We start from the raw sequence: 15,306 nt of genomic DNA on the forward strand, positions 1-15,306 counted from the left end.
CGCAAATTGGCATTTGATGTCTCAGATGTCAAGGCGACCACATTGAGAGCACCGGACACAATAAATGAGGCTGAAGGATGCACAAATAAATTTATTTTGGATTTGAAATGATCCTTTCGGGTCTTGGATGGAGGCGAATGGGGAGGTGTGGGCATAGGTTTTTCACCTCTTACGACGGCAGGGAAAAGGTGCCAGAGTGGAGAGGGGGTTAGTGGGGAGTGTGGATTTAATGAGGGAGCTGTGAAGGGGAATTGTCTCTATGGAATGTAGATAGGAAGGGGAGGGCGGTGTCAGAGATGGACTAGGTGAAAGTGAGGTCGATTTGGAAGGTGTAGGTGTGGTGAATGAACTGTTCAAGCTTTTTGTGGGAGCACAAGGCAGCACCGATATAATCATTGATGTAGCAGAGGAAAGGATGGAGGATGGTGCCAGTGTAGTTGTGGAAGAGGGACTGTTCCATATATCCTATAAAGAGGCAAGCACAGCTGGGATGCATGTAGGTAGCCATAGCCACTTGTTTGGTTTGTAGGAAGTGGGAGGATTGAAAGAAGACGTTGTTGAGGGTAAGGACCAGTTCTGCCAATCGAATGAGGGTGTCAGTGGAGGGGGACTGGGGTGGGTCGGCAAGAGAGGAAGAAATGGAGGACTTTTAGGCCTTCCTTATGGAGGAGGAGGAGGAGAGCATAGGTGGTGTCTCGAACATATGTAGGGAGTTCCTAGACCAAATGGGATAGCATGGAATCTAAGTTCAGTGGGGCAGGAGCAGGCACAGACAATCGGTCGACCTGGACAAAAATTCACAAACCCAATTGTCAAGAGATACAACCAGGCGGTTTGGAGCTAGGGGACTATGAGGTTGGAGGTTAGGGGTGGGAGATCACCTGTGGTAATGAGATTGTGGATGGTCTTGGAGATGATAATTTGGTGATAAGAGGTCATGGCCAAGGGGAGGGGTGATAGGTGGTGTGTCAGCGAGTTAGCGTCTGGCTTCAGCGATGTAGAGATCAGTGCACCATACTACCACCACCCCTCCCTAGTCGGCTGGTTTGATCGTGAGGTGGAGAGCTGCACATTGCAAGGGTGGGAGGTTGGAGTGAACAATTTAAGGTAGTCAATGTCATGACAGCAGTCGTGGAACACCTCATCTTCTGCCTCTGGAACCTACAATCACATGGCACGAACACTGAATTCACCAGTTTCGAAATCACCCCCTCTCCCACCCCTTCCCAGATTCAACGCCCAACGCAGGTCTGCCCTCTTGACCTGACCTACCTGTCCATCTTTCTCCCCAACTATCATTCCCAATGACCTATCACTATTACCTCCTACTTTTGCCCACCTATTGCTAACCTATCCCCTACCCCCACCCTCCACTTCCCACTATTTATCTCTCAACCCTCTTTCCCCTTCCCAGTCCTGAAGAAAGATCCTGCCCGAAACATCAACTCCCTTGCATCTTGGATGCTGCCTGACCTGCTGTGCCTTTTCCAGCACCAAGCGTTATCAACTCTGATTTCTCCAGCATCTTGTAGTCCTGTTTCCTTGCAGAACTGAGTGACCTAGGGGTGCAGGTACATAATTCTTTGAAGTTTGGCTTCATATATAGACAGGGTGGTTAAAAAGGTATTTGGCACACTCACCTTCAATGCTCAGTCCTTTGAGTGTAGGAATTGGGAAATCATATTGAGGTTGTACAAGACATTGGGGAGGGCTCTTATGGAATACGGTGTCCAGATCAGGTCGCCCAGTTATACAATGGATATCATTAAGCTGGAGCGAGTTCAGAAGTCATTTACCAGAATGTTGCCAGGTATGGAGGTGGGAGTTATAAAGAAAGGGGTGATAGGCTGGGACTTCTTTCACTGGAGCATAGGAGGTTGAGAGTTGACCTTATAGAAGTTTACAAAATCATGAGGGGTATAGATACGAGTTAATAGTAGTTTTCCCTAGGATAGGGGATTCTAAGGCTAGGGGCATATTTTTAAGGTGAGAGGAGACAGATTTTAAAAAAAAAGACATGAGGGGCTTTTTTTTTTCTTACACAGAGGGTGATTCACATGTGGAATGAACTTCCTGAGGAAGTGGTGGGTGTGAGTACAATTACCCAACATTTAAAAGACATTTGGATAAGGACAGGAATAGGAAAGGTTTGGAGGGATATGGACCAGGAGCGAACAGGTGGGACAAGTTTAGTTTGGTATCATGTTCAGTGTGGACTGGTTGTACTGAAGAATCTACAAATTCTCCTCCATTCCATATACATTCTAACTTAGAATTCTAACTCTCGTCCTTTCACTATTGCTAGGTCAATGTTAGGAAATCCCTTCCTAACAGCATTGTAGTTGTCCTAACACCTCAAGGACTGCAGCATTTTGAGAAGGCAACTCACCAGCACCTTCTCAACAGCAATTAGATAAATGCAATAAATATTAGCCTAGCTAATAAGATGCTCATTCCGTAAATAAATACATGTCATTCTGTTATATGGCACATTTCATCATGAATTCGCTGTAATTTGATTGACAAATTGGGGATGCTGTTTCGACAGCACGAACTTTTAAAACTTGCGTTGGCTGTAATACGATTATAACACAAACACATTAAGTGCTCTTTCTAAAGCGCAATTTTTTCATAACTTGCAGTTACACAAGTATGCAACCATTGCGTTATAGAAGAACTGACTGCATACTACATAAATGTGTTTTTTAGTACTCAAGGTTCTGTAAAACATACAGCATAAATTCTTTGCTTCATTTCAAAAATTAGCCCATAAAGAAACTGAGTATTTTAAAAGATTTTGCAGCACTGACTTTGACTGCTTCTTATTACTGTTTATAATACTGAGTTCTGTGGCATTTTGGTTGCATTGCACTATTAATTATCCAAAGACCTGGAGTAATGAACTGGACACAAATTCAAATCCCACTATAGCAGCTAGCAAATTGAAATTCAGTTGACTAAATAGATTGGGGATATAATAGCTCATGTCAACAATGACAACCACGAAGTTACAGGTTTTCCAGAAAAAATAAATTGATTCCCTAATGTCACTGGTGAAAGAAATCTGCTGTTCTTACCCAATTCAGCTTGAGAGAGAAGCAAGACCCAAAGTGAATAACTGACTCTTAAATGCCCTCTGGTTCATTAGGCCCATTCATGCAGCTGTATCAAAATTGCAAAGAACAAGAATAAAAGAACACCCTACGTTGCCCTATGCATTTGACATCACACAAACACACCCAGCCAAAGTCCTTCTCACTAACATCTGGGAACTTCCCCAAAATTAGAAAAGGTGTGCTAACTGTTCCACAGATTGTGATTCCTGATTTAGTCATCGAACAGAAGACGAATGTCCATAATTCCTCCATTATCATACCTGAATATGCCTTGGCCCATTGGCAGGACAGACTTAGCAAAGTGATATACAATTGGGAAGGTTATGGCCCTGTTGACGTTGAAGCCTGTGAAATTTTGTACATCAGGTCAAATACTGGTCAACACAAGATTCACTTGAATATCATCTGCAACTCTTCCTTCAGCTGATGCATCAATGCTTTTTCATGTTTTAACAGCACAACAGAGAAGATGCACTGAAAGTTTGACAATGTAAGAAGTCTCTGCCTGATGCATTCTACCACCAAGGTGGCCAGGTCCTCAAGCATACCGCTGCCACATTAATTTGCCCACAAGCAAAATGTGGCTGCAACACAGCCATCTACAAAACTTTCAAGCATAAGATCATTTCTTGAATTTAAGTGCAAACCAGGAATTACCCAGAAAATAAAACAAAATTATATATCTGTATAAGTCTCAAACCAAAATATATATGATTATTCATTTGGTCCTCTACTCACTAAGTCTCAGTGTAACACCTGTGATACTAGTGCCTTGAAGTTCTGGGTTTAGTTTGAGACTGCTGGTCATACAGAGTTCAAATGGTTATCTTTATTTAGGAGAATACTGAATTCCAGAGATACGCTGAGTCAAAATAAGCTTTCATTTTAAAACCAAAAGATACGTACTTTTCTCTGTTTATTCCCCTTAAAATCACTTTCCTTGATCGGACTTTCAGCTCAATATACATTTTGCATAGTAAGTATTGCCATATCAACTCCACTGCTTTGTAAACCAAAATTTGGTAGCTAATCCAATGTCAACTTGAAGGAATGGTTTTGAGACAATCTTCTGTTAACTTCCTCAGATGAACACAATTTCTGGGTAGAACCATTTTTCTTTGTCTTTCATTTTTCTAGTATTTTCTCCAGAAGCTAGTGTTGCAGTGCTTAATTTTTTAAACTGAGAGAACTACAGTCCCAGTTTCAATTTGAATGCATTTACAGCATTGATCACAAATGCAGAATCTCTGTCCTTTCCCTGAAGTTACAGAGTCATAGAGTCCTGCAGCACAGAGACAGGCCCTTTGGTGCAAACTGGTACATGCCGACCAAAATGTCCATCCATGCTAACCCCATTTCCCTGCACTTGGCCCATATCCTTCTAATCCTTGCCTATCCACATATTTGTCCAAATGCCTTTTAAATGTTGTTAATGTACACACCTCAACCACTTCCACTGGCAGCTCATTCCATATCCATACCACCCTCTGTTTAAAAATTTGGCCCTCAGGTTACCTTTTATTCTTTTCCCTCTAACCTTAAACTGATGCCCTCGATTTCCCCAACCCTGGGAAAAATATTGAGTGCATTCCCCTATGCATGCATCTCATGATCTTATACATCTCTATATGGTTCCCCCCTCAGTCGCCTGCGCTCAAAAGAAAATGTCCTAGCTTGTCCAACCACTCCCTATAACTAAGACCATAGAGTCCAGGCAACATCCTTGTAAATTCCTTCTGTATTGTTTCCAGGTTAATAACATTCTTCCTATAACAAGGTGAGCAAAACCAAACACAATTTTCCAATACTGCGGCCTCACCAATGTCCTGTATAACTGCAACATAACTTCCCAACTTCAATGCCCTAACTAATAAAGGCCAGTGTGCCAAAAGTCTCCTTCACTGCCCAATCTACCTGTGACTCCACCTTCAGAGAACAGTGCACCTAAACTCCATGATGCTGCTGTTCCACTACACTCTTTAAGGCCCTACCATTTACAGAGGAACCTCAATTATCCGAACAAGATGGGCGGGCGCTATTTTGTTCGGATAATTGATTTCCTCTGGGGCTGAGAGTTTTCTGTGAAGTCTGCTCCCCTTTCAGGAGATTAGGTAAAAGCACACTGTGCGCCAGACCTCGCATCGCCCCCCCCCCGCCATCTGCCCCCAACCCAGTCCGCTCCCACCCCGCCCCCTGCCACTCTCAACCCACCACCGCCCGCCTCCAACCCCACCTGCTCTCAACGAGGCACTCCACGAATCACAGGCCTCCAGTCTGACACATATCCTTCCACTATTACCCACTGCTTCCTATCATCACGCCAATTTTGTATCCAATTGCCAGCTCGTATTGGATTCCATGTGATCTAACCTTCCAGAGCAGCCTACCATGTGGAACATCTTATCCAAGGCCTTAACTAAAATACATATAGACTACGTCTACCACCCTGCGCTCATAACCTTCCTGGTCACTTCTTTAAAGAACTGTAACAAATTTGAGAGACATGGTCTCCCACTCACAAAGCCATGCTGACTACTTCCAATGAAATCCTGTCTTTCCAAATGCATGTATATCCCATCTCTCAGAATCTTCTCAAATGAACTTACCCACCAGAGATGTTAAATTTACCGATCTATAGCTCCCAGGTTTTTCTTTGCAGTCCTTCTTGAATACTGGCACAACATTCACTACCCTCCTAGTCTTCTGGGACCTCACATAATGGCTAATGATGACACAAAAATATCAGCCAGAGCTCCTGCAGGGTTCTGGATATATCTGGTCAAGACCAGGAGATTTGTCCACCTTCATGCATTTTAATACATCCAACACTACCTCTACTGTGATATGGACTGTCCCGAAGATATCACCACTAACTTCCCCAACTTCCCAAGTCTTCATGTCCTTTTCCATGGTAAACACAGAGGAGAAATATTCATTAAGGACTTCACCCATCTCCTCCGGTTCTACACAAATATATCCACTTTCGTACTTGAGGGGCCATATTCTCTCTATTGCTTTTTTTTCCTTTAATATGCTTAAAAGTACCTCTTTGGATTCAGCCTTGGCTGAGAAGATTAGGGTATCATGTGCCCCTTTTCACCCTCCTGATTTCCTTCTTCAGTAAACTCCTGTATTTCCTGTACACCACCAGGAATTCCCTTGATCCCAGCTGCCTATACCTGAGCCACATCTCCTTTTATCTGGTCAAAGCCTCAATATCTCTCATCATCCAGTGTTCCCTATTCCTACCAACCTTTCCCTTCACCCTCACAAGAACATATGGACCTTCAACTCTAGTTATCTCACTTTTAAAGGCCACCCTCTTGCCAGAGGTCTCTTTTCCTGCAAACAGACTGCTCCAATCAACCTCTGCGAGCTCCTGTCAAATTCCATCAAAATTCGCCATACTCCAGTTTAGAACATGAACCTGTGGACTAGTTTTGTCCCTCTCCATAACTATTTTAAAATTAATAGAACTATGGTCACTGGTCCCAAAGTGCTCCCCCACTGTTATGTCCCCTGCCGTATTTCCCAAGAATAGGTCAAGTTTTTCCCCTTCTTGAGTAAGACACTCGATATACTACTAGAGGAAACTTGCCTGAACGCACTTAAATTCCACCCCATCTAAGCCCTGAACGCTCTGGCAGTATCAGGCAATGTTAGGAAAATAAACATTCCCTACTATGAGAACCCTATTGCTCCTGCAAGTCTCCACAATCTCCTGCATATTTGTTCCTTTAATTTCCATTGACTATTTGGGGGCCAACAGTACAACCCCAATAATGTCACCATTCCCTTCTTATTTCTTAGCTCCACCCACAAAACCTCACTGGATGATCCTGCAGTTATTTCATTTGATTACTGCTATGATATTTGCCTTAATCAAAAATGCAACTGCCCCTCTCCTCCTTCCACCACTCCTGCCCCACCTAAAGCACTTGTACCCTGACACATTAAGCTGCCAGTCCTGTCCCTCCCTTAGTCATGTTTCTGTAATGACTATAATATCCCAGTCTCACATACCTATCCTTAGGTATGCCTATACCTATACCTCACATACCATACCTGCGTTCATCAGCCTTACCCGACAGCCCTCTTGCATTGAAATAAATGCAATTTAATCCAACAGACATTCCTTGCTCCTTGTGTTCCAGCCTGACCTGTCTCTTCAACTTACTGTTTCCGATTACTATAACACCTTCCTGGCTCGCATGTGCCTCTCTGCTGTTGAAGATGCCACTCCTCTGTCAATCTACTTTAAACCCTCCCTTGCAGTACGAGCAAACCTGGCTGCCAAGATATTGGTCCCCCTCCAGTTCAGATGCAACCCATCCCTCTTGAACAGGTCACCGCTGCCCCAGAAAAGATCCCAACAATCTAAAAGTCTGAATCCCTGTCCCCTGCAATAATTCTTTAGCCATGCATTCATCTGCCATATCCTCCTATTCTTACGGCACTAGAACGTGTCACTGGAAGTAATCCGGAGATTATCACTGATGAGGTCCTGGTTTTTAAACCTTTTTCCTAGCTCTCTACAACTATTTCTACCTATATCATTTGTGCCAATGTGCTCAATGACGTCTGGCTGCTCATCCTCTCCCTCAAGAATGCTCTGCAGCCGCTCTGAGACATCCTGGACCCTGGCACGAGGGAGGCAACACAGCATTCTGGATTCCCGTTTGCGCCCACAAGAATCTCCTATCTGTCCCCTTAATTATTAAGACTCCTATCATCAAGGTCCTATTTACCTTTACCCATTCCCACTGTGCCCTAGAACCAGTTGCAGTGCCACCAACCTGGCTACTGCTGCTTTCCCCTTAACAGTCACCACCCCAAACAGTATCCAAAATTGTATACTTGTTTAAGTGGAATGGCCACAGTGGATTCCTGCACTCTCTGCCTACTCCCTTTACTTTTCTGGTGGTCATCCACCTACTCTCCGCCTGCACGTTAGGTGTGACCACCTCCTGAATGCATCCAGCTCCTCTTTCACCTCATTCAGTTTTGATATTATGGAAGAAACCCAAATCAAGCAAATACACAATGTTCACAGCACACTTTGTTAAAAATCTTTGCGGACCTTCCCTCAACTTAACCACTATACATCAGCATAAAGGTTAGTCCATCGAGACCAAAAAAAATACAACAAGCTGGCAAAGCCTATGAAGAGCATGTACTTTTCTCAAGCCATGTGGTTGCTGGAAGAGCAAGCTATGCAGTGTGACTAATGAGGGAATGTGGGCAGGCAATGAGATCAACTGTCAATGATGTGCACAGTAAGGAATGTGTGTGGACAGAGAAGTCAAACCTGACAGAGACATGCATGGCATGCAAATGCAGGTGGTGAGTTCGATTGTCAAAAGCTCAGCAAATGACCAGTCAATTGTGACTTTTGCTTGGAGACAACAAATTCACAAGGCACACTAAACGACAACAAATTGAATGCCTCGCTGAATGCACTTCTCAAACCTGCGACATCGAACACCTAGAAGAACAAGTAAAACAGGTGGATGGATTTCCTTCCAAGTCACAGAATCTGGTCTTGGATATTGCTGCTCCATCGTCACTGGGTCAGTATTGTGGGACATCAAATCTAACTGCACAACAACTGCAGCAGTTCAAGAAGTTAGCTCATTATCAACTCCTCAAAAGACAGTTAGGGATGGGCAATAAACACTAGCCCAGCTAATAAACAAACAAATACAAGCCAAAATGATTATGTATAGTATCTTACGTTTAAATGCAATGCAACAAATGCAGCTTCAAAGACTGGTTAGCAAGGTTAGATCACATGAAATACAGAGAGAAATAGCTATTTGGATACAGAACTGGCTCCAAGGTAGTAACCAGAGGGTGGTGGTGAGGGTGACTTTCAGACTTGAGGCCTGTGAAAAGCAGTATGCCACAAGGATCAATGCTAGATTCACTGCTTTTCATCATTTATATAAGTGATTTGGATCTGAACATAGGAGGTATGGTTAGTAACTTTGCAGGTGACACCAAAATTGGAGGTGTAGTGGACAGTGAAGAAAGTTAACTCAGATTACAATGGATCTGGGCCAATGGGCTGAGGAGTGGCAGATGGAGTTTAGATGAATGTGAGGTGCTGCATTTTGGAAAAGCAAATCAGAGCAAGACTTATACACTTTATGGTTAGGTCCTGGGGAGTGTTGCTGAACAAAGAGACATTGGAGTGCAGGTGCATAGTTCCTTAGAAGTGGAGTCATAGGTGGATAGGATAGTAAAGGAGGCATTGATATGCTTGCCTTTATTGGTCAGTGTACTGAGTATAAGATTTGGGAGGTCATGTCACAGCTATTGGCTAGGCCATTTTTGGAAAACTGTGTGCAATTCTGGTCTCCATCCTGTAGGAAGGATGTTGTGAAACTTGAAAGGGTCCAGAAAAGATTTACAAGGACAGTGTCAGGATTGGAGGGTTTGAGCTATAGAAAGAGGCTATTTGCCCTGCAGCATCAGAGGCTGAGGGGTGACCATTTGAGGTCTATAAAATCATGAGGGGCATGGATAGGGTAAATAGACAAGGTCTCCCTGGGGTGGGGAGTCAAATATTAGAGGGCATAGATTTAAGGTGAGAGGGGAAAAATTTAAAAAGGGACCTAAGTGGCAACATTTTCACGCAGAGGTGGTGTGTATGTGGAATGAGCTGCCGGTAAGAGGAGGAAGCTGATACAATTACAACATTTAAAAAGGCATCTGAATGGGTATATATAAATAGGAAGAGTTTGGAGAGATATGGACCAAATGCTCGCAAATGGAACTAGATTAATTCAAATACTTGGTCGGCATCGATGAGTTGGACCAAAGGGTCTGTTTCCGTGCTGTATACCTTGGTGACTCTAAATGTTATTTATTCTACTTCAGCTCATGCATTTCTTTTTCTAGAGGATAGATTATAAAACTGATTTATGTAGGTTATGCATAAAGACCATCTTGTACAATGTCCATGCTTATGCAACATACCTTTTCAGCCCATGCCCAAAGGCCTATTCCAAGAAATGCTGCGCCCAGCAACTGAAAAACATAACGAGATACAATAACACATTAGCTACATAGATTAGTAGACATTCATAAACATATTTCAACAAACGAGCGTCACCAAGTCAAGTCTGTGGAGTTGATGCTTGTACATATGGGAGAAAAATTAATGAGTGATTTACAAAGATGCAGTGCTCCAACTTACATAGCAAGTAAAATCTCTATGCTTTCAATTTTAAATAATACAGCCAAAACAAAAACAAATTAACCTCTCATCCCCTTTCTCAACCATTTGTATTACACACTCATTTTATGATAAAGGACCAATATTCATGAAGTGGAAGTGGCACTTGCCAGTTTCTGGTTTAAAATAAAAATCACCCTCATTCTTCTGTTCATCTCTGTCGTTATTTAAATCCATATATTGAAGATGGTGCGTACAACTGATCTTCACAGTCAATTGTTGACTAAAGAGCATTATGCTGCTCAAACTTAAAAGGGTTTGAAGTTACATTTCCAGAAACTATTTCCAATGATAGAAACATTGGCAGTCCCTCTGCCTAAGTTACAGTAGTGACTATAATTCATAAGAATGACACTGGCCTTGAAAGCAGCTGGAGAATCTTGTGGGTACAAACTGTTCTACACGCATGCAAATCCTCTTTCTTTCATTCTGTTCTTCTAGAGGAACCTTAAGACGTGTGTGACAAAAGAAACCCAAGATTTATGCAGTATGGGACAAGTAACAAGCAAATTGCCAATATGCTGAAAATGTTTTACATCCCTATACCAAGGATCTGCCTCTCTTCACATTTGAGTAAAAGGATAGGTCAAAGTAAAATACAGCGACAAAAAGGAAAACAAAGGGAGTATCACAACAATAAAGACTGGCACTTCATTAATTCGGACCTAAGCAGTGCCAATATTACTATATCAAAAAGGTTCCATTTAGATGCAATGCAAACTATTCTACTTGAATTGTAATAATGACTGTAATAACATGCATAATCACAGAAATCCATCTTTTCACCGCAAAAATGCAGCCATTTGTGAAGATAGCTCACCAACACTGGAAATAGGCAATAAACATTCACCTGATTAGTGCTATCCACACTCCATGAATAAAAATCTCCCTATAATTGTTTTATTCTCTCCACTGAGTGAGGTAAAATATTTAACATCTGTTTCTGATTGTCATGCAGATATCAGTTGATCAACTCAACCAGGCTCCACAATTTGAGCAGATTTAATTAAAGGAAATGGCGCAATTTATTTTAATACAAATTGCTATCCTACATCAATAAAAAGAAACTAGATTAGATGCAGGAATTCAATAAGGAACAATGGCAGAATCCACAGATTGAAGATGCAATAAAAAAATAAAAACAAGGGCAGCAAAGACAAAATGATTTTGGCGGGGGGGCAGGTCATGTGGAGGAACCAGGGAGCCTGTAGAAGGACTTGGACATGCCAGACACGAGGACAAAGTAGTGGCAGATAAAATACAAATGTGGGAAAGTGTGAGGTTATGCACTTTGGTAGGAAAACTAGAGGAGTAGACTATTTTCTAAATAGGGAAAGACTTCAGAAATCTGAAGCACAAAGGACTTGGGAGTCTTAGTTCAGGATTCTCTTAAAGTTAATATGCAAGTGCAGTTGGTGGTTAGAGGTCAAATGCAACATCAGCATTCATTTCAAGAGAATGTAGAGTCATAGAGATGTACAGCATGGAAACAGACCCTTCGGTCCAACCCGTCCATGCGACCAGATATCCCAACCCAATCTAGTCCCACCTGCCAGCACCCGGCCCATATCCCTCCAAACCCTTCCTATTCATATACCCATCCAAACGCCTCTTAAATGGTGCAATTGTACCAGCCTCCACCATATCCTCTAGCAGCTCATTCCAGACATGTACCACTCTCTGCGTGAAAAAGTTGCCCCTTAGGTCTCTTTTGTATCTTTCCCCTCTCACCCTAAACCTATGCCTCTAGTGCTGGATTCCCCGACCCCAGGGAAACGTTTTTGTCTATTTATCCTATCCATGCCCCTCATAATTTTGTAAACCTCTAGAAGGTCTCCCCTTAGCCTCCGACGCTCCAGGGAAAACAGCCCCAGCCTGTTCAGCCTCTCCCTGCAGCTCAGATCCTCCAACCCTGGCAACATCCTTGTAAATCTTTTCTGAACCCTTTCAAGTTTAACAACATCTTTCCGATAGAAACGAGACCAGAATTGCACGCAATATTCCATCAGTGGCCTGTACAGCCGCAACATGACCTCCCAAACTCCTGTAATCAATACTCTGACCAATAAAAGAAAGCATACCAAACGCTTTCTTTACTATCCTATCTACCTGCGACTCTACTTTCAAGGAGCTATGAACCTGCACTCCAAGGTCTCTTTATTCAGCAACATTCCCTGGGACCTTACCATTAAGTGTATAAGTCCTGCTAAGATTTGCTTTCCCAAAATTCAGCACCTTGCATTTATCTGAATTAAACTCTATCGGCCATTTCTCAGCCCACTGGCCCATCTGGTCAATATCCTGTTTGTAATCTGAGGTAACCCTCTTCGCTGTCCACAACATCTCCAATTTTGGTGTCATCTGCAAACTTACTAACTGTACCTCTTACTTTCGCATCCAAAGCATTTATGTAAATGACAGAAAGTAGAGGGCCCAGCACCGATCCTTGTGGCACTCCACTGGTCACAGGCCTCCAGTCTGAAAAACAACCCTTCACCACCACCCTCTGTCTTCTACCTTTGAGCCAGTTCTGTATCCAAATGGCTAGTTCTCTCTGTATTCCATGAGATCTAACCTTGCTAATCAGTCTCACGTGGGGAACCTTGTCAAAAGCCTTACTGAAGTCTATATAGATCACACCTACTGCTCTGCCCTCAATCTTCTTTGTTACTTCTTCAAAAAACTCAATCAAGTTTGTGAGACATGATTTCCCACGCACAAAGCCATGTTGACTATCCTGAATCAGCCCTTGCCTTTCCAAATACATGTACATCCTGTCCCTCATAAAAGCAGAGATATACTTCTGAGGCTGTGTAAGGCTCTGGGCAGACATTTGGAACATTGTGAGCAGTTTTGGCCTTTGTAACGAAGGAAGAATGTGTTGACGTTGGAGGAGGTTTACAAAAATGATCCCAGAATGAAGAGCTTGTCATATGAGGAGCAGTTGAGGACTCTACATGATGGAGTTCAGAAGGATGAGGGGGATCTGACTGAAACTTACAGAATACTGAAGGGCCTAGATAGAATGGACCTGTGGATAAGCTGTTTCCACTAGTCAGAGAAACTAGTAGAACCTGAGGGTGCAGCCTCAGAGTGAAGGGACAACTCTTGAATGGAGAGAAGGAATTTCTTCAACCAGAGGATAAATAATCTGTGGAACACATTGTCACAGAAGACTATGTAGATCAAGTCATAGTGCATCTAAAGACTGATCTAGATAGGTTCTTGATTTGCAAGAGGATCAAACACACCAACTATGATCAAATAGCAGTGAGAACGTGTATTGGGTATAAGCAGGTAGGGAAAGAGTTAAGTTCGGAGTCTTGTGCAACAACAGGTTCAGCTGAGCATGATTCAGATAAGAACTTACATTAACAATGGGGTGCGGCAGAAAAGGGTAATGGGTTAACAAGTACAAAAGCATTCATTATGTAGAGCCATTTAACAATATTGGAAGCATTCAGTATGAAAGGTCAGTTCAAGAAGGTGAAAAGTCTTCATTATGTGAAGCCAGTTAAGGTTAAGAACATTCATTGTGTGACACTAGATAGCTTAACCTTTGCTAATGACACTCACTGACTGTAATGGTCACCCAATCAATATGCATGTTGTGTTATCTGGATGCTCCTCCCTGTAAAATGAGTATATAATTCATTAAGAAACTGCTGTTCCAGAGACAAGATGGAGAAGTCATGTCTCTGTGCACATGGTCAATCGTTCTCTCTCCCTCCAGGGCCCGGAATAAAGACGAAGGAGGTAAAACTACTGTGTCTCTAAGCATTTTTCTGTGACGGGGGGGGATGACAGCAGAAGAGACCCGATGGGCTGAATGGTCTAACTCTACTCCTTTTGACTATTATCAATGGAACAGACTATATCTGGCAAGACAAGACTTGTTAATTGGAAAACTCAATAAATGCCTTGTGAAGAGTTTAAATGGAAGTGTTACTTTATGTACGTGCAAGACATGGACCTGATGGAGGTTGGAGACTAACTTGTTGAACTGCTTTGAATCAAGGGGAATAAAACAGATCTACTAGACAGAAAAAGAATAACGAATGAAGTGCCGTAGAGAGTCAAAGAACAACAAAAAAATAATTGTACATAATTCAGAAAAAGACAGAAATTGGCTAGGACACATCTTAAGAGGAAACAGGGTTGTTAGAGACATAATGGAGGAAAGAGATGAAAAGAAAGATCAAATGTTGGAGGACTTGAAAATTGAAGGAAATTATTGGCAAATGAAATGATTCACACGGAATGGATAAGGAAAATCTACAACGAGCCAAAGACGTGCCTTTGGGCAAAGCAGACATGACTATAGAAACATGAACCCTATAGAAAATGATTTCATCTTACAATAGCTTAAAAATGGTCTCCTTTTTGCTTATCTAAAAGAAGTATTTTGGGTCAGAGTCATACAGCGTGAAACAGAACCTTCAGTCCAAGTCATCCATGCCAACCAAATTACTCAAACTAAACTAGTTCCACTTGCCTGCATTTGGCCCATATCCTTCGAACCTTTTCTTATTCATGTACCTGTCCAGATGTTTAAATGTTGCAACTGTACCTTTATCTACCACTTCCTCATGCAGTTCATTCTACATACAAGCCACTGTGTGGAAAAAGTTGCCCTTCAGGTTTAAGTCTTTCTCCTTCACCTTAAAAATATACCCCTTAGTTTCGAACTCACCTATCCTAGGGAAAGACCTTTGGTATTCACCTCATCTATGCCCCTCACTGAAAAGTTATACACAGTGCCCTGCGTGGCTTTTAACTTCCAAACTACCGATATTTTCAAAAGAGATAATCTGTAGAGTAGAACCATTTGCTTCAAATTAGATGTAGAGTTAAGCATCATTACAAAAGCAAGCGCTATAATAGATTTTTTGCATTCAAATTTCAAAAAGAAAATATTTCAAAAACAAACTGAGTCCAAGTCAACTGGAA

General features: G+C 42.3%; 1 protein-coding gene across 1 annotated transcript in view; it reads right to left on the bottom strand.

The window, feature by feature from the left end:
- Positions 1-15,306, bottom strand: part of tspan17 (tetraspanin 17) — a 51,404-nt gene that overhangs the window by 28,141 nt on the left and 7,957 nt on the right. The window contains exon 2 of the mRNA XM_043703726.2: positions 10,098-10,148. Within this exon, the coding sequence (XP_043559661.1) occupies positions 10,098-10,148 (51 nt within the window). The remainder of the gene's footprint in view (positions 1-10,097; positions 10,149-15,306) is intronic.

This window comes from Chiloscyllium plagiosum, unplaced genomic scaffold (assembly GCF_037043375.1).
Source record: "Chiloscyllium plagiosum isolate Xiang-an unplaced genomic scaffold, Cpla_swu_hap1 HiC_scaffold_16, whole genome shotgun sequence".
Lineage (NCBI taxonomy): Eukaryota > Metazoa > Chordata > Chondrichthyes > Orectolobiformes > Hemiscylliidae > Chiloscyllium > Chiloscyllium plagiosum.